We start from the raw sequence: 24,578 nt of genomic DNA, 5'->3' as shown, positions 1-24,578 counted from the left end.
TGAAAGGGAAAAACCTACAACCAGGATTACTCTACCCAGCAAGGATCTCATTGAGATTTGACAGAAAAATTAAAACCTTTACAGACAAGCAAAAGCTAAGAGAATTCAGCACCACCATACCAGATTTACAGCAAATGCTAAAGGAACTTCTCTAGGCAGGAAACACAAGAGAAGAAAAACACCTACCATAACAAACCCAAAACAATTAAGAAAATGGTAATAGGAACATCCATATCGATAATTACCTTAAATGGAAATGGGTTAAATGCTCCAACAAAAAGACATAGACTGGCTGAATGGATACAGAAACAAGACCCATATATATGCTGTGTACAAGAGACCCACTTCAGACCTAGGGACACATACAGACTGAAAGTGAGGGTTTGGAAAAAGGTATTCCACACAAATGGAAATCAAAAGAAAGCTGCAGTAGCAATTCTAATATCAGACAAAATAGACTTTAAAATGAAGATCATTACAAGAGCCAAAGAAGGACACTACATAATGATCAAGGGATCAATCCAAGAAGAAGATATAACAATTGTAAATATGTATGCACCCAACATAAGAGGACCTCAATACATAAGGCAAATGCTAACAGCCATAAAAGGGGAAACTGACAGTAACACAGTCATAGTAGGGGAGTTTAACACCCCACATTCACCAATGGACAGATCATCCAAAATGAAAATAAATAAGGAAAAACAAGCTTTAAATGATACATTAAACAATATGGACTTAATTGATATTTAAAGGACATTCCATTCAAAAACAACAGAATACACTTTCTTCTCAAGTGCTCATGGAACATTCTCCAGTATAGATCATATCTTGGGTCACAAATCAAGCCTTGGCAACTTTAAGAAAATTGAAATTGTATCAAGTATCTTTTCCGACAACAATGCTTTGAGACTAGATATCAATTACAGGAAAAAATCTGTAAAAAATACCAAAACATGGAGGCTAAACAATACACTACTTAATAACCAAGAGAACACTGAAGAAATCAGAGAGGAAATCAAAAAATACCTAGAAACAAATGACAATGAGAATACAATGAGCCCAACCCTATGGGATGCAGCAAAAGCAGTTCTCAGAGGGAAGTTTATAGCAGTACAGTCCTACCTCAAGAAACAAGAAACATCTCAAGTAAACTACCTAACCTTACACTTAAAGCAATTAGAGAAAGAAGAACAAAAAATCCCCAAAGTTAGCAGAAGGAAAGAAATCATAAAGTTCAGATCAGAAGTAAATGAAAAAGAAATGAAGCAAATGATAGTAAAGATCAATAAAACTAAAAGCTGGTTCTTTGAGAAGCTAAACAAAATTGACAAACCATTAGCCAGACTTATCAAGAAAAAAAGGGAGAAGACTCAAATCAATAGAATTAGAAATGAAAAAGGAGAAGTAACAACTGACACTGCAGAAATACAAAGGATCGTGAGAGATTACTACAAGCAACTATATGTCGATAAAATGGACACCCTAGAAGAAATGGACATATTCTTAGAAAAGCACAACCTTCCGAGACTGAACCAGGAAGAAATATAAACAGACTAATCACAAGCACTGAAATTGAGACTGATTAAATATCTTGCCACAAACAAAAGCCCAGAACCAGATTGCTTCACAGGCGAGTTCTATCAAACATTTCGAGAAGAACTAACTCCTATCCTTCTCAGACTTTTCCAAAATATAGCAGAGGGAAGAACACTCCCAAATTCATTCTCGAGGCCACCATCACCCTGATACCAAAACCAGAGAAAAATGTCACAAAGAAAGAAAACTACAGACCAATATCACTGATGAACATAGATGCAAAAACACTCAACAAAATACTAGCAAACAGAATCCAACAGCACATTAAAAGGATCATACACCATGATCAAGTGGGGTTTACCCCAGGAATGCAAGGATTCTTCAATATAAACAAATCAATCAATGTGATACACCATATTAACAAATTGAAGGAGAAAAACCATATGATCATCTCAATAGATGCAAAAAAAAGCTTTTGACAAAATTCAACACCCATTTATGATAAAAAAACCTCCAGAAAGTAGGCATAGAGGGAACTTACCTCAACATAATAAAGGCCATATATGACAAACCCACAGCCAACATCATTCTCAATGGTGAAAAACTGAAACCATTTCCTCTAAGACCAGGAACAAGACAAGGTTGTCCACTCTCACCACTACTATTCAACATAGTTTTGGAAGTGTCAGCCATAGCAATCAGAGAAGGAAAAGAAAATAAAAGGAATCCAAATTGGAAAAGAAGAAGTAAAGCTGTCACTGTTTGCAGATGACTTGATAATATACATAGAGAAAACTAAAGATCTATGAGAAAACTACTAGAGCTAATGAATGAATTTGGTAAAGTAGCAGGATACAAAATGAATGCACAGAAATCTCTTGTATTCCTATACACTAATGATGAAAAATCGGAAAGAGAAATTAAGGAAACATTTACCATTTACCATTTACCATTACAACAAAAAGAATAAAATACCTAGGAGTAAACCTACCTAAGGAGACAAAAGACCTGTATGCAGAATACTATAAGACACTGATGAAAGAAATTAAAGATGATACAAACAGATGGAGAGATATACCATGTTCTTGGATTGGAAGAATCAACATTGTAATAATGACTCTACTACCCAAAGCAATCTACAGATTCAACGCAATCCCTGTCAAGCTATCAATGGCATTTTTCACAGAACTAGAGCAAAAAAGTTTCACAATTTGTATGGAAACACAAAGGACCCCGAGTAGCCAAAGCAATGTTGAGAAAGAAAAACGGAGCTGGAGGAATCAGTCTCCTGGGCTTCAGACTATACTACAAAGCTACAGTAATGAAGACAGTATGGTACTGGAACAAAAACAGAAATATAGACCAATGGAACAGGATAGAAAGCCCAGAGATAAACCCATGTACATATGGTCACCTTATTTTTGATATAGGAAGCAAGAGTATACAATGGAGAAAAGACAGCCTCTTCAATAAGTGGTGCTGGGAAAACTGGACAGCTACATAGAAAAGAATGAAATCAGAACACTCACTAACACCATACAGAAAAATAAACTGAAAATGAACTAAAGACCTAAATGTAAGGCCAGACACTATGAAAGTCTTAGAGGAAAACAGAGGAGAACACTGTATGACATAAGTCAGAGCAAGATCCTTTTTGACCCACCTCCTAGAGAAATGGAAATAAAAATAAACAAATGGGACCTAATGAAATTGAAAAGCTTTTGCACAGCAGCAAAGGAAACTGTAAACAAGATGAAAAGACAACCCTGTTAATGGGAGAAAATATTTGCAAATGACGCAACTGACAAAGGATTAATCTCCAAAATTTACAAGCAGCTCATGTAGCTCAATATCAAAAAAAACAAACAACCCAATCCAAAAATGGGCAGAAGACCTAAATAGACATATCTCCAAAGAAGATATACAGATTGCCAACAAACACATGGAAGGATGCTCAACATCACTAATCATTATAGAAATGCAAATCAAAAGTACAATGAGGTATCACCTCACCCCAGTCAGAATGGCCATCATCAAAAAATCTACAAACAATAAATGCTGGAGGGGGTGTGGAGAAAAGGGAACCCTCTTGCACTGCTGCTGGGAATGTAAATTGATACAGTCACTATGGAGAACAGTATGGAGGTTCCTTAAAAAACTAAAAATAGAACTACCATAGGACCCAGCAATCCCACTACTGGGCATATACCCTGAGGATACCATAATTCAAAAAGAGTCATGTACCACAATGTTCATTGCAGCTCTATTTGCAATAGCCAGGACATGGAAGCAACCTAAGTGTCCATCAACAGATGAATGGATAAAGAAGTTGTGGAACATATATACAATGGAATATTACTCAGCCATGAAAGGAAACGAAATTGAGTTATTTGTAATGAGGTGGATGGACCTAGAGTCTGTCATACCGAGTGAAGGAAGTCAGTAAGAAAAACACAAATACCGTATGCTAACACACATATATGGAATCTAAGAAAAACAAAAAACGTTCAGAAGAACCTAGGGGCAGGACAGAAATAAAGATGCAGATGTAGAGAATGGACTTGAGGACATGGGGAGGGGGAAGGATAAACTGGGACGAAATGAGAGAGTGGCATGGATTTATATATACTACCAAATGTAAGATAGATAGCTAGTGGGAAGCAGCCTCATAGCACAGGGAGATCAGCTCGGTGCTTTGTGACCACCTAGAGGGGTGGGATAGGGAGGATGGGAGGGAGACACCAGAGGGAGAAGATATGGGGATGTATGTATGTATATATAGCTGATTCACTTTTTTATAAAGCAGAAACTAACACACCATTGTAAAGCACATATACTCCAATAAAAATGTTAAAAAGAAAAAAAGATACAATAACAAAAGATGTAGGATAATACAAAAAAATGAGAACTGTAGGCATATAGCAGTTACTATTCCATAGCAATTCTGGGTCTCCCTCCCGCATTATGGCAGGCACATAATGCCAGTTGCTATATTAGGACTCAGTCTTGCTACCTGAAAACATTTCTCCATGGCTCTTATCTCTGGTTTTTGATTCATTCTTACCTATCCATAAGAAATTATCTTTCTTTGCAACTGAGTGGCTATTTCATTCTGCTTCCTAAATGTAGAATGTTGGGGCCCTGGGAGCACTTTTTATTTTGAACTCTGTTCCTTTCAGTCCAAGCCAGTGATGTTTCTCTAAACACTGTTCTCTTAATTTTGTGCGTTTCCTGTGAATCTTACTGGGGCTCATTTCATTAGATGAAAGCAGCATTCATAAATCTCTAAGAGATTAAATAAAATTAAAACCTATTGTTTGTGTATATAACATGTATGTGTAGTATTGTTTCATGTATGTGTTACATTTCACAAATTGCTCACAGCTACATCTTTCTTTTTAATCTTTATCCTGAGGCCATATATTACTTTGAGACCCTTTTGCTGAATGGATATATTATCTTAGGCCCTCTATAGTTTCCTTAAATTCTATTAAAAAACGGAGCAGTTCCGTTCCTAACTCATCTCTTTTTATCTGTACGTTATCATATGTTACTTAAAGAAACTATTTGGCACTTTCAGTGTTCTGCCTGGTATTCTCTAGCCAAATTCACCAATTCATTAGGAATATTATCTATTTTCCATGTTATCATGGCTGACATATTGCCAAACTTTTCACCACTACGTAACGCTAGTCCTCTTTCTTTCAGCCTCCAGTAACATTCTCCTCATTGTCTTTTCAACTTTCATTAAGAGACAGTACGGTACTGGCACAAAAACAGAAAGATAGATCAATGGAACAGGATAGAAAGCCCAGAGATAAACCCACGCACATGTGGTCACCTTATCTTTGATAAAGGAGGCAGGAATGTACAGTGGAGAAAGGACAGCCTCTTCAATAGGTGGTGCTGGGAAAACTGGAGAGGTACATGTAAAAGTATGAGATTAGATCACTCCCTAACACCATACACAAAAATAAGCTCAAAATGGATTAAAGACCTAAATGTAAGGCCAGAAACTATCAAACTCTTAGAGGAAAACATAGGCAGAACACTCTATGACATAAATTACAGCAAGATCCTTTCTGACCCACCTCCTAGAGACATGGAAATAAAAACAAAAATAAACAAATGGGACCTAATGGAACTTCAAAGGTTTTGCACAGCAAAGGAAACCATAAACAAGACCAAAAGACAACCCTCAGAATGGGAGAAAATATTTACAAATGAAGCAACTGACAAAGGATTAATCTCCAAAATTTACAAGCAGCTCATGCAGCTCAATAACAAAAAAACAAACAACCCAATCCAAAAATGGGCAGAAGATCTAAATAGACATTTCTCCAAAGAAGATATACAGACTGCCAACAAACACATGAAATAATGCTCAACATCATTAATCATTAGAGAAATGCAAATCAAAACTACAATGAGATATCATCTCACACCAATCAGAATGGCCATCATCAAAAAATCTAGAAACAATAAATGCTGGAGAGGGTGTGGAGAAAAGGGAACACTCTTGCACTGTTGGTGGGAATGTGAATTGGTACAGCCACTATGGAGAACAGCATGGAGGTTCCTTAAAAAACTACAAATAGAGCTACCATATGACCCAGCAATCCCACTACTGGGCATATACCCTGAGAAAACCATAATTCAAAAAGAGTCATGTACCGAAATGTTCATTGCAGCTCTATTTACAATAGCCTGGAGATGGAAACAACCTAAGTGTCCATCATCAGATGAATGGATAAAGAAGATGTGGCACATATATACAATGGAATATTACTCAGCCATAAAAAGAAACGAAGTTGAGCTATTTGTAATGAGGTGGATGGACCTAGAGTCTGTCATACAGGGTGAAGTAAGCCGGAAAGAGAAAGACAAATACCGTATGCTAACACATATATATATGGAATTTAAGGGAAAAAAATGTCATGAAGAACCTAGGGGTAAGACAGGAATAAAGACACAGACTTACTAGAGAATGGACTTGAGGATATGGGGATGGGGAAGTGTAAGCTGTGACAAAGCGAGAGAGAGGCATGGACATATATACACTACCAAACGTAAAATAGATAGCTAGTGGGAAGCAGCCACATAGCACAGGGAGATCAGCTCGGTGCTTTGTAACCACCTAGAGGGGTGGGATAGGGAGGGTGGGAGGGAGGGAGACCCAAGAGAGAGGAGATATGGGAACAAAAGTATATGTATAACTGATTCACTTTGTTATAAAGCAGAAACTAACACACCATTGTACTCCAATAAAGATGTAAAATAAATAAATAAAATTAAAAAAATAAAAACCTCTTCTTGGATGTGCAATGATAAAAAAAAAAACAAAAGTGTCATGGCCTTCTGGCCTCTGCCTGTTGCCTGGTTCAAAGCCAATATCACACTTTTTGGATTTTGTTATGGTGTCACTATAGTTCCAGGTACCAGTTTCTTTTGTGACTGTCTATGGCTACAAAACCATCCACTCCAAAACTTAGTAACTTGAAACAACTATTTTGCCCCTTACAGTTCTGTGGTTTGCCTGAGCTGGCTGTGTAGTTCTCATTTGAAATTACTCAGGGGTTTGCATTCAGATGGTAGCTGGGACTGGAATCCAAGGCTAAACTGAATTGAATATCTAAGATGATTTCTTTCTTTACACAGCTTTGGTGCCTCAGAAAGGATGACTGGAACAACTTGAGACTAGCTGAGCATTTCTTTGCTTTTCCATGGCCTCTCCATGTAGGTACCTTGGGCTGTGTCATAGCAGGAAGGTGTCAGGGTATCTGGACTTCTTACATTGGCAGCTGGTTTCCCCCAGAGCATGTGTTCCCAGTGACCAAAGTGAAATCTTCAAAGCTCCTTAAGGCTAACTTTGGATACTGTACAGCATTATTTTTGCTATATTCTGTTGGACACACATGCCAGCCTTGATTCAATGTGAGAAGGATCTAGATAAAAGCATGAATCCCAGGGGTAGAGTTCATTGGTGGGGGTGGTGAAGTGGGGTTAAGAGGAATCTGCTCCATGGGGGTGTGGATTATTCATACAGAGTAACAGGAGGGAAGTAATGGTCTGGAAGCAGAGAGATGGGTATTTATGGAAGTTTGTCTTCTGTATCCTTAGTGACATAGGAAGCCAATCTTCGGCTGAAAAAGAGGATGGGGGAGGAGGTCTTTTCTGATACTCAGGATAAACCATAGGGTTTGACAAAAGCTACTTTACTGTAGCTTGCTTATAAGAGCACAAGGGACATTACAAGGTACTTTCTGGGTCCACAGGTAGTTCATTACTGAAGACATAAAATGAAATAACCCATGGGAGAACTCATACCACTTGGTCATCTTTTCTCTTTTATTTCTTGGACTTAATTTCTTTTTTTTTTTTTTTATCCAATCAGAAATTTAAAAATCCACCTTCGACTCCCTTGGTTTTGTTCAGTGTTCAACACAGTTCCTCCTGCTGTGGGCAGTATGTTTTTGTTGTTGTTGTTGTTGATTTTACAGTTGAGTTGCCACAAAAATATTTGAATCCAGAGCCTTAAAATTTCCAACTCATCCTTGTGTGTTTCTTGTTTTCCTCCTTCTTTTCTGCATTCAAGAAATAAGCAAGAGGACACCCCTGCTTGTCTCAGCCATTCTACAGGAGGCTGCAAGGGTTGGGGAGGCAGCTTCCCCCTGAACTTGGCCACGCCTGGCCTTGCAGCAGCCAAGCTCCAAAGAGAAACCACCACTTCCTCCCCCATCCACAACACCAGCTTCACAGGCAGCTGGGCTGGTTAAACATTTAAGTTTCACTTTGGGCTACTATAAACATTTGCTTTATTCCAAAAAGCTGAACTGGGGGTTATTTTCAGGTATTCCATAGGGATATAGGCCATTTTTACACCCCAGTACATTGCATGGTTTGAACCCTTTTTTCATAGTTGCAGTGCCCAGAGGTCAAAAATAAGGTTGAAGTAAAATCCTAACACTGACCCTTGGGTTCCCTGGATGAGATGCTGGTCAGTGTCAAGACTATTAGAAAACCAGCAAAGCTGTGCCAACTTGTGACTCTTCGAGGTGTCAATGGTTATGCTCTGGTGGGGAGGAAAGAGAAAGGGGGCTGAGGTAGCCTAAGACTCAGATTTGGTTTGAGTTTTGGCTGGGATCAAAACTTTAAAATGGTAGTGTGCTGAATTCTTTTGTCTTCCCTTGCTGTCTTGGATCAAGGATCACATAAAAATACTCTGAGTTTATTTTCTGTGAAATAGTTGCAGTTCACCTTTGAGTTGATGAGCATTTGCACCTAAAAGACCATAAACAATGGAAGCGTTTACAAGATGCTGTGAGTTGGCACAGACCAGCAGGAGAGGAGAAAGCACTTAGGACAAGTAAATATTTTACAGCGCCTACATTTTCAGACTGCATCTGCTTTAAAGGGCAGCCTCCTTTCTCTCTCCTGACTCTCATCTCCTCTCCCTTCCCTTTCCTTTCGCTTGCTTTCTTTCTGTCATTCTTTTATTATTTTTTTCTCCCTCAAAATTAAGTTTTCCGTTTAATTCTACCTGCTTCCTCCGAGAGTTAACTTGTTAGTTAGCTATTTTAAATATTTTGTAAATTTCTCTGAGCTTTTCATACTTATTTTCTTGGCTGACCATCTGGAGTCTTTCCATGTAAGGAGGCAGTCTGAACTAGAAAGACTCGAACTTTAGAGTGGCTTGAGTTGGGTTACACCTGCTGCTACAAAGCCAATCTTTATGAGAAAAAAAAAGAAGAGAAAAAGAAAAACATGCTAAACAAAACAAAACAAAAGACTGCATATAGGCAGCCTTAGTAAGCTACATGCCTCTTTCTACCTGTTGTCATTGTTTTTGTACGTGAGATTTGTTTGGGTTTTGGAGGGGATACCTCAATTTACAACCTCCATAATCCTCACTGAATTAGTTTGCTGTGAATACCAAGAGGGGGCTCCTAAGTCAGAGAGAATGATTTCTTTTGGCTCTAAGGAGCATTTGAATTTCCACAGCAGTTTGTTCCAAAAAAATGCTCATTTTAATAATGAAAGGTATAATGGAACAGAACATGTTTCTAGACATTGTTTGTTTTTAAATTTAGTGTAGGGTTGAGTGTTAGGCTCAGTTAAATGTTTTTGCAAATGAATGAATTTTCTCAATTTTTATAATGCTGAAAAATTAATGACCAGATGGTAAAATACTCTGACTGTGGGCATTATATAAGGCATTGAAGGACACTGCCGAATGGAGGCAGATGTGGTTTTCCTCTGACTCCATAAAGGATGTGGATTTTAAAATGCAATTGGGCTTAATATCTCATCTTAATCAGCATTCCATGGCATCATGTCAATTCACCATAAAAATTAAAGAAAGTTTCTATTGGTTAGGGAAAAGAAAGAAAGTAAAGTTGTGATTGCTCTGTGGAGAAGATTAATCAAGTTTATGAGGGAATAAAAATATTTTGTACATATGTGGCAAAGCTTCTCACCTGAGAGCTCTCACATTCTGCCGAAGGGTGTAGACAATTTATGATGAAGTCATATCAGGTGAGAGTGAGAGATTTGCCCATGGACAATAAGAAGAGTTTTCCTTGCACTTTTTGCAAGAGGCCTAGTTTTTCTAGAGCCTGACACAGAAGTCTGAGGGCAATTGAGAAAAGATTCAAACGTGATCATCAGAAAGCTATTTCCCAACGTTCAGTGAATATTAGCTGAAGTTTTTCTCATTTAACTCTTAAATAGGGGTAAGGAAAATTAAAAGTGGTGGTGGTTGGGGGGAGTTCTCTGAGTATTTAGTCAAAAGTTTCAGTTATGCAAGATGAGTAAGTTCTGGAAATCTAATATACAGAATGATGACAATAGTTAACAATACTATATTGTTACTTGAAATTTTCTAAGAGGGTAGAACTTAAGTATTCTGACCACAAAAAAAAAAAAAGAAAGAAAGAAAGAAAGAAACATAGAATGGTAACTGTGTGAAGCGATGGATATATTAATTAGCTGGGTTGTGGTGATTATTTTACGATGTATACATGTATCAAAATACCTTAAATATACACAGTTTTTGTCTATTACATCTCAATAAAGCTGAAAAAGACGAAAATTTAAAAATACAAAAAAAACAACAAAAACTCATTGCCAAACCAAAATCACCTAGATTTTCTCTTATGTTATCTTGCAGAAGTTTCATAGTTTTGCATTTTAAATTAAGGTCTATGACCGACTTTGAATACATTTTTATGAAATAGGAAAAAAGAGATGAAATTTTAAACAAAGAACAAATCTTTTTTAAAAAAAGAAGGACAGATAGTCCTTTGCAGCTCTGGGGCTCTATGTTGGAGTATGGCCATTTTAGCTCATCTTGAGCTCCTCCTGGCTTTACCCTGCACAACAGGATGCTGTGCTGCTCAGGCAGGCAACTCTGCTAGATTGCTTGATTGTTTCCATGATATGGGCTAAAGTCCACAATAGTTAGGTTGGCATCTTTGCAATTATTTCATTTGTGTCATATTGTAGGTTTTGTCAATCTAGCACTTCAGATGGTCCCCTACACTCCAAATTTTGGTCTCAGTCTGGTGGGAGTCACTCCCATGCTTTATGACATGTATCTGGATTGGTGATACCAACTCTGGAATTTTTAAAAATTATTTTTCATTGTGTTAAAAAATGAATAACATGAAATTTACCATCTCAACCATTTCTAAGTGTACAGTGCAGTAGTGTTAAGTACATTTGCATTGTTGTGTAACCAATTTCGAGAACTTTTCCATCTTCCAGAACTGAAACTCTATACCTAATAAACAGCCACTCCCCATTCTCCCTTATCCCCAGCCCCTGGAAACCATTCTACTTTCTGTTGCTATGAGTTTGATTATTCTCGATAGCTCATATAGGTGGAATCATATAGTATTTGTCTTTTTGTGACTGCCTTATTTCATGAAGTATAATGTTCTCAGGGTTCATCCATGTTGTAGCTTGTGTCAGAATTTCCTTCCTTTTTAAGGCTGCATAATATTCCATTGTGTGTATATACCAAATTTTGTTTATCCATTCATACCTCAATAAACGCTTGGGTTGCTTCTACCTCCAATCTGTATTTCTTAGGATTCAACATAGTTTGAGTGGCAATGCTGTTCTATTCGTATTTATACAAAAATCTGTCCCAAAGCCTTAATTTGTCTTCCTATATGAAACATCTTTCCCCAAAAAGCACTTTACAGATGTTAAGACAAAGTTTCAACTTGAAATAAGGCTGCATGTTCTTTCACTATTTTGCTGGAGAATTTTCCGACAGGTCCATATAAGGATTATCTGATTCTCTAAGGAAATGCACCATATTTGCTGTTGATTAATGCTCAGACCCTATGAAATGTGAATTCATAGATTTTGTCCAGTAGTGATGCATGTGATTTATATCCAGTAGAAAAGATGATCATATAGGTTGTACTTTTATTGCTGTGTGTGACATTAACCAGTATTCTATCTTATCTAGCAATCTTATTCAAACATTCATTCTCCACTGATATATATATATCAGTGATATTAACTGAATCTTTCCAACATGCTCATGTTATATGCATGTGTGAGCTGTATTTGTAACTAAAAAAATTTAATTTAATTTCTTTCCTGCCAGAGAAGCCAGTGTAAATGACCACATTTCTTCATTTTAGTGAAGTTTTTGTTACCAAGCTATAGAGGAGCCTGACTGTGTCTGAACAGTAAGCATGAGACCTATACTAGTATAAAGTAGCAAATGGCTTTCCACTGAATATAATTATAGACTGACTTTTCTTTCTTTTTCTTTTTTAAGGAAGCTGACCAACAATACAACAATAAATTTATCCTATTTGTCCAAATGTTTTAATCTAATATAAGGACAAAGTAAGCCTACATGTTGCTCTTGTGAAGAGAACTACCAGGCTTCTGTCCATCACAACTCAACTATGCAATATGAGTCAGGAAGCTAAAGGGGCCTCAAGGTGTGTTTTCCAAGTCAGAATAGGAAGGCTGGCTAAGCTCATAGGTTTTAACAAAGATATTAATAATAAATAAATACAAGGTGAAGTTTCCATAAACTCTGCATTCTCATACCCACCTGCAGCCAAACCTCCCTAATTTGGAGATGTGCCCCCTCTTTTTTGCAAAGGGTTTACTATAATGGTTCTGCTCTGCATTGGCAAAGAGCAAATAACTGTGGAAAACAGGTCAGAGACAATCAGCCCATGCTGATTCCTTTTCCTTTCTACCTAGGTGCATGCGCGCGCGCGCGCGTGTGTGTGTGTGTGTGTGTGTGTGTTTGCACCACACATCAACAGCCATGCAGCATGGAATTTTAAGTGTTCCAGAGATCCTTTTATTTGACATTTAGTGAAGAGCAAGTGGCCCATTTTAAATGTGTATCCCTAAAGATCAGGGATTTATTCTTAAGGATGGAGGTAATATGTTGGTTGCCTTCCTTTTTAATATCCAGTACCTAGAAGACAGACCAGCATGAATTAATCAATGCCTCATAGAATTCTGAAATCCTGTTTCTTCTTTTGCCTCTTGTGAGAAAGAATACTAAGATAAATGGTAATTTCTAGACTAAAATTAAAAGAAGATTAGAAAAACAAATGATATATTTCAATTAGTTAGTACAAGGGCATCGTGAACTCTGTTAAAAGCCTCCCCTACAACTTAATCATTGTCACATTGCAACCTCTACCTTGATAAAAAGAAAAACTTTAAACTATGGCCTTCTCAATTTTATCCATCTATGTGTGGGCGCTCTCCTCTGTGAGAGTATCTGTTTGAGTTTGACTCTAACTTATTCAATCAGCCAATATTCCATTCTAGTTCAGTAGCCCTTTGGCTAAAATGGAAGAGTTGGTGGTCTCACCCTGGGAATACACAGATACCTCCCTGGCATAGTGACTTTACCCTGTGGAGTCAATGGGTGACAGATGAAGAAATTTCTCTGCTGAAGTTGATGAGTCTCTGTCCATTTCTAGGAAATCTTTCTTAATTCTGGTTTTATAATTTTATGAACCTCTGCTTTACAAGCAATACTTGAGTTTCAGGTTATTCCAGTCTTTTAAGCAAAACTTGTACCCAGCTTTTTTTGTGTGTGGTGGTGTTTTGAATTCTTACTTTGATGTCATGATATTTCAGGAATAACCACAAGCGATTCTGTAATTCTTCCAGCCATTTTATTTTTAACCTGAAGAAACCATGGTCAGTGTCAATAAATGTTTATTGAGTGTCAGCTGGGTATGAGCCCTGTCCCTGGCATTTAAACAAGTCTGTTTCAAGTAGTCTGAGTTTCCAAGATGTTCCACTATCTGATTTAGGAGTCAGATATTTCCCCAAAGCGGTCTTCATTGTTTCCTAAGTTTTAAAATTGTTTCCAGTTTTTAAAGACATTCTCTGTAAGACAAGAGTGTCCAGCAGTTTTCATTTATTAAATGCTTACTATGAGCCAGAAACAGTTTTACAATGTATTTCCTAATCTTAATCCCCCCCCCCAGATTCACTAAATTGAGGGATGACTCTTAATGATTCCTATTTTAGAGGTGACAACACTGAGGTTTAGTGAGAACATATTTGTTCTGGGTTGCACTGCAATCATGGAATTCAATTTGAGTCCAGGTCTGTCTGATTCCACAGCCCCTCTGCTACACCATATCCAGTTTGATATTTGTAGCCTTTTGTAAATTCATACTCAGTGCCATAATATTTCAGAAATTATGAATCATGTGGTTATACATCTTAAATCTTAGGAAACCAGGTCTGCATCAGTGCATGTTTACCAAGTGCTGAATGACTCTGTACTTAACATTGTACATGACTCTTTTGCATGCTCTGGATTTCCAAGTTATTTCATTAACTGATTAAGGTTAGACATGTTTTGGAAGGGGACTTTAAGAGTGAAACTTACTTTAAATTCCCAATTATCCAGGATATTTTGTTTGAAGATGAGAACAGCTGGCAGTTTTAATTCCCTAAGTGTTGAAATATTGTGGAAAAGAGAAACCCCAAACCAGCTTGCTAACAAATGGCTTAGTGAATGAATCAGCAGGATTGAGCTCTCTCTGGTTCTTTTTGGATGTGTTCTCTGTGTCCCCACGATCTGGGTGTAGTGTGATGAGCTGATCTGCTGAGAAACCAGAGTTGAAAGAATAAACAGGGTTGACAGAATAAACAGAGTATGTACCCTGATTGTGGAGGGAGGTTTACAAGTCGGCTTCCTTCAGCAGCTTTACCTCACACGCCTGGCCTTCAGGGAATGCGCCAGAGCTTCCCCTTTGGGAACGGGTGGAGATGGCTTAGTGCCTGTGATTTGTTTGCTTTCTCATTGACCAGTGCAGGGTTCTAGGAAGGCCCCGGTGGACAGAGGCTGCCATTGGAGGAGCCCAGAAAGCTGGACATTGCACAGTGAAAAACACATGCAGGGGTGTGCTGAGGAAGGAGAGGGAGAGACTGGGACACAGTCACACACACACACACACACAATTACTTAACGGAAAATAAATGAATTTATTAATGTGGATTATTTGGGCTGATACCTCAAATTCAATGTCATATTTGTCTAAAAAATTTTCCATTTTATATTTGTCAAGTGCTCTCCCCTAAGGAGCTTTAAAGGCCTGTGCTGCTCCATAAGAGCTGATCAGCTGGCACTGTTAGATGAGCAAGTTGGGTGGAGGATGGGCAGCTAAGGGATATTGAAGAGGGAGTTGAAGAGAAAGGGAAGAACAAGCCTCAAGTGCCCACAGTGGTCACTCAGCATCGGGAACAAGAACAGGAGGAGCACAGTGAGCCTATAGCAGAGCTCCCTTTATCAACAGGGCTGTTTGGCCACCTGAGGGACCTGGGCAAATTCCCTTGCTGAGAAAAGCTGTTATCTGGGAGTGAGTTCTGAAGCCTGAGTGTCCTTGTCAGTGCAGTCCTGTGCTTTGAGCATGTTCCAGATGGTTCAGGAAAGATGTAGAACTTGTTCATAATTTGTGTAGCAGAACAGCTGCACTTTGGAGCCTAAGTGGTGACATCCCAGAGGTGGGCACGAGGGAGAAGGGGGAGCTGGTGGTTAGTGACAGGGAGGCATGTGTCTCCTGGGGTGCTTTGCGCATCTCAGGACTGACTCCCAGTGACCCCAGCCCCCGACCATGGGCCACCAGTGTGTACTTGTTAACATGAGCTCAGGCATATCTGTTGACCCCCAGGACAGCTGCAGCTTGAGTTAATAGCACATAATTCAGCCCCTCACTGAGGCTTTCCTAGAAATACAACCCCGTACTCTATATGGATTCAGTCCAGGAACTCCCTTCCTATCTGAGAGAGCAAAAATGCATCTTTTGGCATTTGCAGCAGTTGGATGAAGCCTCAGTCACCAGTATCTCTACGTCTCTTCTTCTTCCGGTCCTATGTGTCCCCACTGCTCTTCTTAGAGCAAGGTTTGTGAGACATAGTAAGGACATCCCGCCACATTCAGGATTCTTAACTGTAGGATTTTCCCTTGTGGTATAGAGAAGAGAATCCTGATTTTTAGTCGTCAGGAAAGAGAGGCACACCTGAAACACAATGAAATTTGAAGGTTAAGGTCTGGGGGAAAAGAATGGAACTGCGAGTTAAGACCTTGCTGACTCAAGAGTTCTTTCTCCTCTTTAGGTGTACACGTTCTTTTGATTGCATCTCCCGAAAAGGCATGAAATTTTCAAGGTGACATTTGTCTCCTTGGCACTGAAACCCAGTCTACTGAGCATGATGCTATTAACTGAAGACCCTGGAACTGAGGAGGATGTCTTCTTGTACGGAGTGAACGGAAATGGAGAGAAGCAGGGTAGGAGGAGCTGCTCTTTGCATCTTTTAAAATTAGTTTCATAATTTTCTCCTCCATTCTTATTCCCTTAATAATGTGCTTTGCTCTTTGAAGCTGAGACTCCCTGTTCCATTTGAAGTCAGAATTTCCTTCTGTCTTTATGATAGCCTTAGAGAAGTTCTCCTGCAGGACATAGATGGATTTCATAGATGAAAGGAGAAAGCAAAGCCACTCCAGAACACGGTAGAATGGCCAGGCACTATTTATTTATTTTAGAGGTCGTGGCAGCTGGGGAGGAGTGTTCAAAAGACCCAAAGTTGTGTATGAATTATGATGTGATGTGTTCGCTTTTAGCTCACCACCGGGCAGACCTTCAAAGTTAGTTCTCAATGGGTTTTCCTCAGGGGCCACACCATCATCTTCCAAATGTGAGTCTGAAGATGCTTCCCATCTTACATCACTCACAAATAACTGACAGAGCAATAAGAAACAAAAACTATACAATTTACAGCTCACCCTCTCTGATGTGTGGTGGGATGGGGGACACAGAGCAAGGCCTCTGAGTTGATTGCTTGTTTCCCTAAGAGAGCAAACGCACTAGCACATTAAAATTATTAGAACGCCTTTACACAGATTAAATGGAGCTTGATTTGGGTCGAGGTGGCAGAGGGGAAGAGGAAAGAAACCGAACAGCATGAGCCAAGGATTTGCTGAACATGTTTTTTTTAAAAAAAAAGTGCGGATGGGCATTAAATTAAGTAACAACCAAAGATTACACAAGAGTAAACACTGCTGCTAATGTTTGATTAAAAGCTAACTGAGGGCTGGAAGTGACTCCAGTTAATTTACAGATCATGCAAATAACAGCCCCAGGGGACTGGGACTGCTAAGGGTAGGGGAGTTTTATAGGCAGAAGCCACATTTTTAAATGTAGAAAAAGAAAACTAGAGCTGAAGGAACTGCTTTATAAAGTTCTGGGAAGGAGAGAGAGAGAGAAAGAAAGAAAGAAGAAAGGGGGTGCAGGGAATAGAAGGGGGAATTGTGTCTGTGCCTGCTGGGCTTGGGTAATAAAAAAAAGGGATGTGTAACTTTTAAATAACTCTTCTAGGAGGAGAGAGTGTGCTAGGATCAAAAAGTTAACTGTTCCTGTGGGACAGGAGTCTTAATAAGTTCTAGACTGTGCCAAGTGTTCCATATACCCCAAATGAAAGAGTGTAAATTCCCCCATGTGATCAAATAAAATTGATTTAACTTCGCAACATTTCGCTTCAGGTTAAAATTTAAGTGTAGAGTCAAGCAGCAAATGATAAAATTATAGTCCCTTTTCAGCACAACCTCTTTTCATACAGTTTTAAATGCTTTTATAATGGGATGTGTCATTTATTTAGTAATATAGCAGTCACATAGCAGTTGATAGCCTTAGATTGGGGTTTCATCATGTATTTTAATTTTCTAGGGCATGGGGGATGACCATAATTGCTGAACAATTCAATGGAATGGAATGGGCTAATTCAGCACTTTTTTTCCCTGCATTTTTCCACAGAATATCTAAAATCTTCTTTCTCCTCCATCGTAGTATGTTTATGAAAGCTAGGCATTTAACCCTCATATTTCCTGGGCTTGAATAGTTTTCTTAATAAGACATAAAACATTTGCAAACTCGACCCATTTAACTGAGCATGTCATTATGAAGGAGATGGCAATGTTCAGTGTGTCAGGGTTGGATCCTGTCTGCCTGGTGTTTGGCTACCCTCAGAAGATACTCCAGAAAACCCAGTCTCTCCAAAGACCCTTCTTTTTTTTCAAGTTCTGTCTTCTCTCAGACAAAGGCAAAAATATCTGCTGTGCTAGGCCAGTCTTTAGTTTAATCTTGGAGTCTGAAAAACAAACAGTGGTAAGGTCTGGATAACATTGATACACATTTCTGTGTTTGCCCAGATGAAACTTTAAAAATGCTAAAAGCCACCAGACTCTCTGCTCTTTCCCTTAATTGCCCTGGATTATCAGGCTGGAGAAATAGCATGGGCGGGTATGTTCCAGTGCTATTAAATCTTGTGCTAACTTTACTGATACCGGCAGCCTTGTCTGCTTTCCAGCATTCTCCAGGGACCCTCCCAGCATGTCAGAAACCAAACCTGTCTACAGGGACAGAGCTGATGCCAGAACTTGTGCTCTGCGAGAGGCTAGAAGAGAAAAATCTGTCTCATCCCTTCTGCACTGTCAGTTGACTCCCTTTATGACTTTTATTACCAAATCCAAAACTTGATGGCCAACCTGACTAAGGTCACTGGCCCCATGAAGATATTTTTAAAAATTGAAAACCACTTGGCATTTTCAGTTCTTACCATTTACGAGTTTGCTCAGATATTCTGATGAGCAATTCCAAACAGGAAGGTGTATGTGCCAAACCATAGCAAAACTGAAAGTGACACTTCAGAGTGACTGGAATTAGTAGACATTTGTTTGGAACCCCTTGTCCTCCGTACTCGACGTTAAAAGCAAAGGCTAGCATCATCCATGTCTACTGGGTCAGTTATTAAAGAAAACTGAGGAAGGTCTAAAGGGGATTGGGCTTTCAGTTACGGAGATGTTTTGAAACTCAGCTCACTGTAATTCATAAAAAGTATGACATGAATGGACAATTATAGATATTGTCACACTCTATGAACAAACAGCTAGATTGTGATGATGTGGCATTTCATTTTCTTGTGTTTAACAGAAAATATGACATTTGGTTGCATTTATTTGGCACTTTTGCTCTTCTACTTTAACCTGAAAAATGAAATGTGTGCAGTTTCTCAAAACTTCAAATCACAAAGTTGGGGGACGGCAATGGTATCATAATAACAATAATAACTGAAATTTATTGTGTATCTACTCTGCACTGCTCTAAGCAACAATCCTGTGGTGCAGGAACTGTTGTTCTTCCATTTCAAAGTTTAGGAAGCAAAGCACAAAGAGATACACCAGGTGTCCACAGTCACCCAGCAGTCGATGGGGGAGCCTGGGTTCCACCACACCTGTCTTTATCCAGTCTTGGGCTGCATCAGGGAGAGGAGACATCATCATTCTGCATTTCCAGGTACCCACATGCATATGCTCCCCATTTTGGTGCCACTGGACCCTGTCATCTAACCTACCTTGGCATGTCAGACCCTTCACACTGGTGTGGGGCAAGAGGGATTGGATTTCTTGAAGCTCCATTCTCCATTATGCCAAAAAAACCCCCATCTCTTCCCACAGCTGAGAACCCACATTTCATTTTTTTAAAGAGTGGTCTATTTTATTGGAAAAGAATAATAGCTACAATAGCTTACTATACCTCAGATATTATTCCAATTACTTTATATTTCATATTCATTTTATTCTCACCACAGCATGAGGTAGGTAGTATCTTTAGCACCATTCTAAAGGTGAGTAAACTGAAGCACAGATAGGTCATGTCGCTTGCTTAAAGCCACCTAGTTAGGGGGACGCAGAGATGGACTCATAACCAGCAGATTGGTCAGATGGTCCATGGTCTTAACACTACCCTCTCTCTCCAGTGAGTTGGGGACTAGCCAGGCATCTGAAGGCTAGCAACGAAATGACTTCAGTCAAATAATTTGGACTGGGTTTTATCACAGCTGATTGTGGAATTGGCCATTTCATCACTAAAGCGAGCTGATACACTACCTGATACAGCAGCTCATTCCAGAAGGAAGACACTGGAAAGATGTACAGAAGCCTGGGTTATTCTCCCAGCTGCTCAGACTGGGCCATTTCTGACTCTTACTCTCTGTGTCTTGGTTATCCTGCCTCAAATACAACAAACAATAGCCTCTTTTATTGGTGTGATTTTCCAGTTTACAAAACAATTTCTCACACATTGCCTCCTGTGATATGAGCCTCACCGTGGTTCTATAAGGTGTGATTATTCAGTTAGGACCTTCAGGAACCTATAACTCAGAGACACCCAGGGCTGCAAAACTCATTAAAAGAGCTAGACATGAAACCTGACTTTCTGATACTAAGCCAAAATGTGTTTCAACCATATCCCCAACTCTTTCTGCAGTAGAAATAACCTCTTAGAGCAACTTTCCGGTTACATGGCAGTTTCAGTGGGAGATCTTATAAAACCTTCTCCTAGTTCCTTACAGCAAGGCTCCATGAAGTGGTCCAACCAGCTGCCCGAACTGGCTGAAGACCACCCACATGCTGCTCACACTGTATTTTGTACTTGAATCCACTTCTTGTGGTAGACAACTTACAGTGGTCAATGAAGACATTAGAACTAGTTATGCTTATCAACACGGGCTGGGGCGGAGCCCACAGACAGGGCAACAAGGTCACCAACCACACAGAGGTGAGAAGCATGCTTAAAATGTGCTGGGCTTTGGGTTCCACCCTCATGATTTTAGTGAAGTGTTGCTTTATCTTAAAGAAATGAACAAGACCCATTGTCAGTGAGTAGGGGAAAGTCCCCTATGCTCCCCTCCCTCCTCCATTCCCTTGGGCGTGGGATGCTGACACAGATAGGATTAGGTGGTTGGCCTAGTTATTCATGGCAACTTGCATAGCTTAACTGGAGGCTGGATACTGGACCCTCAGCCCAGAATTTCAGAATAGTCTGGGCAGTTTCCACAGATCTGAATCTGGAACCTGGAAGCAGGCTCTTACAACATATTCTCAGATGGTATGACTGGCTGGCTTATAAACTCTTCCTAAGAAAGCTGAAATCCTCTGCTCCAACCAGCGGAGGGAAGGAGTGAGGGGAGGAAAAGAGAAGGACCTGGAGAGGAAAAGGCAAGAAAAAAAAAAAAAAGACTTTTAGAAGGAAAACTCACAAAGCCCCTTTCCTAAGAAGCCTTTAAGCTGGAGCCGACCAGCAAGGCACTAGCAGACACATATGGGCAGGTTAATGTCCCTAAAATCAAGCAGGAGCCAGTAATAACAGGGTCAGGCAAATAGAAAGTTCCAGCTGGTAAGGAAGTCTGTGCAGCACCACACCATTACCCCAGCAATTACTCTAGATGTAGGACTGGCTCCCCAGCTCTGGGCACACACACTGGGGCTGGAGAAGCAGACTCTGCTTCTCATAAAGCATTATCCTCTCTGGGACAGATACCTGGAGAATCAGGACAGCTTTACAGTAAAATCAAGCATTATCTCTACCGGGTTTTGGAGGCCAGGTTAGAAGCTACTTGTCTGATTATTGCCAGTAGCTGGGATGATTTGTTGGCAGGGACCTGGGTGGAGGACGGAGAGCTCTCTCTGTGTGTGTGTGTGTGTGTGTGTGTGTGTGTGTGTGTGTGTGTGTGTGTGTGTGTGTGTGTGTGTGTGTGTGTTGTGACTTTGCAAGTTGCGTGGCAGTTGTGAGATACAGCAGTGTTTGCTGCTGTGACTGAGGGCCCAACTTGCAGAACTATTTGTTACCACTTACCATCCTTGGGTGGTTTGGGTGTGCACTTCTTTAGGGGAACAAACTGAATATGACAAGTTTCCGAGGTTGGTGGTAGCTGCCAATTTCTTGCCTGTCTGTTGCCCAGCTCTTTCTTTTTTCTAAAGCAGTAGAGTACCGGCTTCTGTTTCATTGGTTTCTATTTCTGTGAAAAACATTGCAGAACCACTTTCCTCATTGTTCCCACTAAAAATCAACCTTCCCTTCCTTTTTGCACTGGAAGGGCTGACCCCCATTCACCCAATCCATTCCCTCCTCAGCTGCTGCCAGCACCAGATGGGTTGCTGCCATCAGGTGATGTTCTGCCCTGGCCAGGGGAACCCATACTGTATCCCTAAATAAGTTCTAGATGAATTAAATACATAAACATTAAATAAAATTTAAAAAAACACAAAGGAATAAAGGAAATTATGGTAAATATTCATCAATTCCTACTGTGTGGAAGCACTTTTAAAGAAAAAAGGTAGAGGAAGAATTTATGAAAAGGTCAATTTTTTGGTATAAAATTGAAAACTTGTATACATCAAAACTCATGATAAAAAAAAAGCGTAAAGCAAAGAAAAACCTGGAAAAATGGCAAAATATAAGGGAAAGATATAAACATGATTAATACATGAAGAGCTTCTAGAAATCAATAATTAGAAGAGAAATATTCTAAACAAAAACATTGTCAATGTTCACAAAAAGGCAATTCGTACAAGCAGAAAAAAATTAGGCAATAACTCAGAAAAAATTTCAAGCTTACTATTTATTTAAAAACAATTAAAGGAAGACTGATTTTTGTCTATCAAACTGGCGAATGTTTTAAACAAACAAAACAGATAATTAATATTTGGAGAAAAGTTCGGGAAAAAGTATCATACAGTGCTGGGGGAAGTATAAGGATTTTTCAAGTTTTCCAGTTGTAAATGTGGCAATATGTATCCAAAGACTTAAAACTGTAAATAATATTTGACCTAATAATTCGTCTTCTAGGAATATATCCTTAGAAAATATTTTTTGAGAAATATAAAGATTTAGGTTCAAGGATGATTATCACAATGTTATTTATAACAGGGAAATATTCCAAATATAGTTTTAATTAATTACAGTACACTAAGCACTGAAAATCACGTTCTTGAAAATATTTAAGGCTTTGGAAAAAACATAAAAAATAATATGAAGTGGAGAAAATATGATGTAAAGCCACATGTACAAAAGCTTCTTTTTTTGGTAAAAAATGTGTGTTTGGTTATATATGTATATACATACATAAGTACACAGAAAAAGGACTGGAAGTATTTGCACAAATGAAATATTAATAGTGGTTCTCAGGATAGTGGAATTATGAGTGGTTTTAAAATTATTTTTATTTGGTATTTCTCCAGATTTTCTGCAAAAAGAGTGTATTAACTTTATGATCAGAAGCATAAATATTATTTTTGTAATTTTCTTTGTTATCAAGGGCTCCCCCTGCTGCTCACCTAAAAAATCGTGGAGGCTTGGCCTCCTACGTGTTGCTCATTTTCCTCATCTTCTAAAAAGCTCTATTCTTGATCTTGATGACCACTCTCTACTTCTTATTTGCCTTAGGAGAAAACTCTACTAATTTGAATATTTAGAATGATATATCAAGCCTTTTTGTAAAAAAAAAATTGAGATATAATTCACATACACTAGTCATTCATTTAAAGTGTACGATTCAGTGTTTTTTTAATATATTTATAACATTGTGCAACTGTCACCAATATCTAATTCCAGAACAGTTTCGTCACTCAGAAAGAAACCTCGTACCCATTAGCAGTCATTCCCCTTTCCCTGTCCATGGTAACCACTACGCTACTTTCAATGTCTATGGATTTGCCTATTTTGGATATATTATATAAATTGAATCATACCATATGTGGTCTCTTGTGTCTGGCTTCTTTCTCTTAGCATAATGCTTGTAAAGGTCATCTATGTTGTAGCAAGTATTGTCAGAACTTCATTCCTTTTATGACTGAATAATATTCCATTCTTTGAATATTCCATATTTCATTTATCTGTTCATCAGTTAATAGACACGTTATTTCCACTTTTTAGCTATTATAATTAATACTTTTATGCATATCCACATATAAGATTTTTGTGGAGATATGTTTTTGATTCTCTTGGGATATATACTTAGAAGTGGAATTGCTGAGATATTATAACTCTATATTTAACTTTTTGAGGAACTGCCCAACTCATTTTCAAGGTGACTATATCATTTTATATTCCTATTAGCATTGTATGACAGTTCCAATCTCACCTAATCTTCACCAATAAGTATATACTCCCTTTCTAATTAAAGCTATCCTAGTGGATGTGAAGTGTTATCATTATTGTTTTGATTTGTATTTCTCTAACAACTAATGATGTTGAGCATCTTTTCATGTGCTTGCTGGCTATTTGTATGTCTTCTTTGAGTAAGTGTCTATTCAAATTCTTTGCCTGATTTTTAGTTGGGTAATTCGTCTTTTTATTGTTGGCTTATAATAGTTTTTATATGTTTTAGATACTAGACCCCTATCAGATACATGGTTTGCAAATATTTTCTCCTATTCTGTGGGTTGACTTTTCACTTTCTTTTTTTTTTTTTTTTTTTTTTTTGCGGTATGTGGGCCTCTCACTGTTGTGGCCTCTCCCGTTGCCGAGCACAGGCTCCAGATGCGCAGCCTCAGCGGCCGTGACTCATGGGCCCAGCCGCTCCACAGCATGTGGGATCTTCCCAGACCGGGGCACGAACCCGTGTCCTCTGCATCGGCAGGCGGACTCTCAACCACTGCACCACCAGGGAAGCCTGACTTTTCACTT

At 38.9% G+C, this 24,578-nt stretch overlaps 1 protein-coding gene across 4 annotated transcripts in view; it reads left to right on the top strand.

Moving 5' to 3' along the window:
- The window catches only part of LOC115866657 (uncharacterized), a 439,762-nt gene that overhangs the window by 127,086 nt on the left and 288,098 nt on the right, over positions 1 to 24,578 (top strand). For all 4 annotated transcript variants that reach the window (XM_060287720.1, XM_060287721.1, XM_060287723.1 and 1 more), the window contains exon 2: positions 16,174 to 16,345. In XM_060287720.1, coding sequence (XP_060143703.1) covers positions 16,267 to 16,345 — 79 coding nt within the window. In that variant the 5' untranslated portion in view covers positions 16,174 to 16,266. The remainder of the gene's footprint in view (positions 1 to 16,173; positions 16,346 to 24,578) is intronic.

Source organism: Globicephala melas, chromosome 18 (assembly GCF_963455315.2).
Source record: "Globicephala melas chromosome 18, mGloMel1.2, whole genome shotgun sequence".
NCBI lineage: Eukaryota > Metazoa > Chordata > Mammalia > Artiodactyla > Delphinidae > Globicephala > Globicephala melas.
Note: the sequence above shows the minus strand (reverse complement) of the source record. Positions and strands in the feature narration are given on the sequence as shown.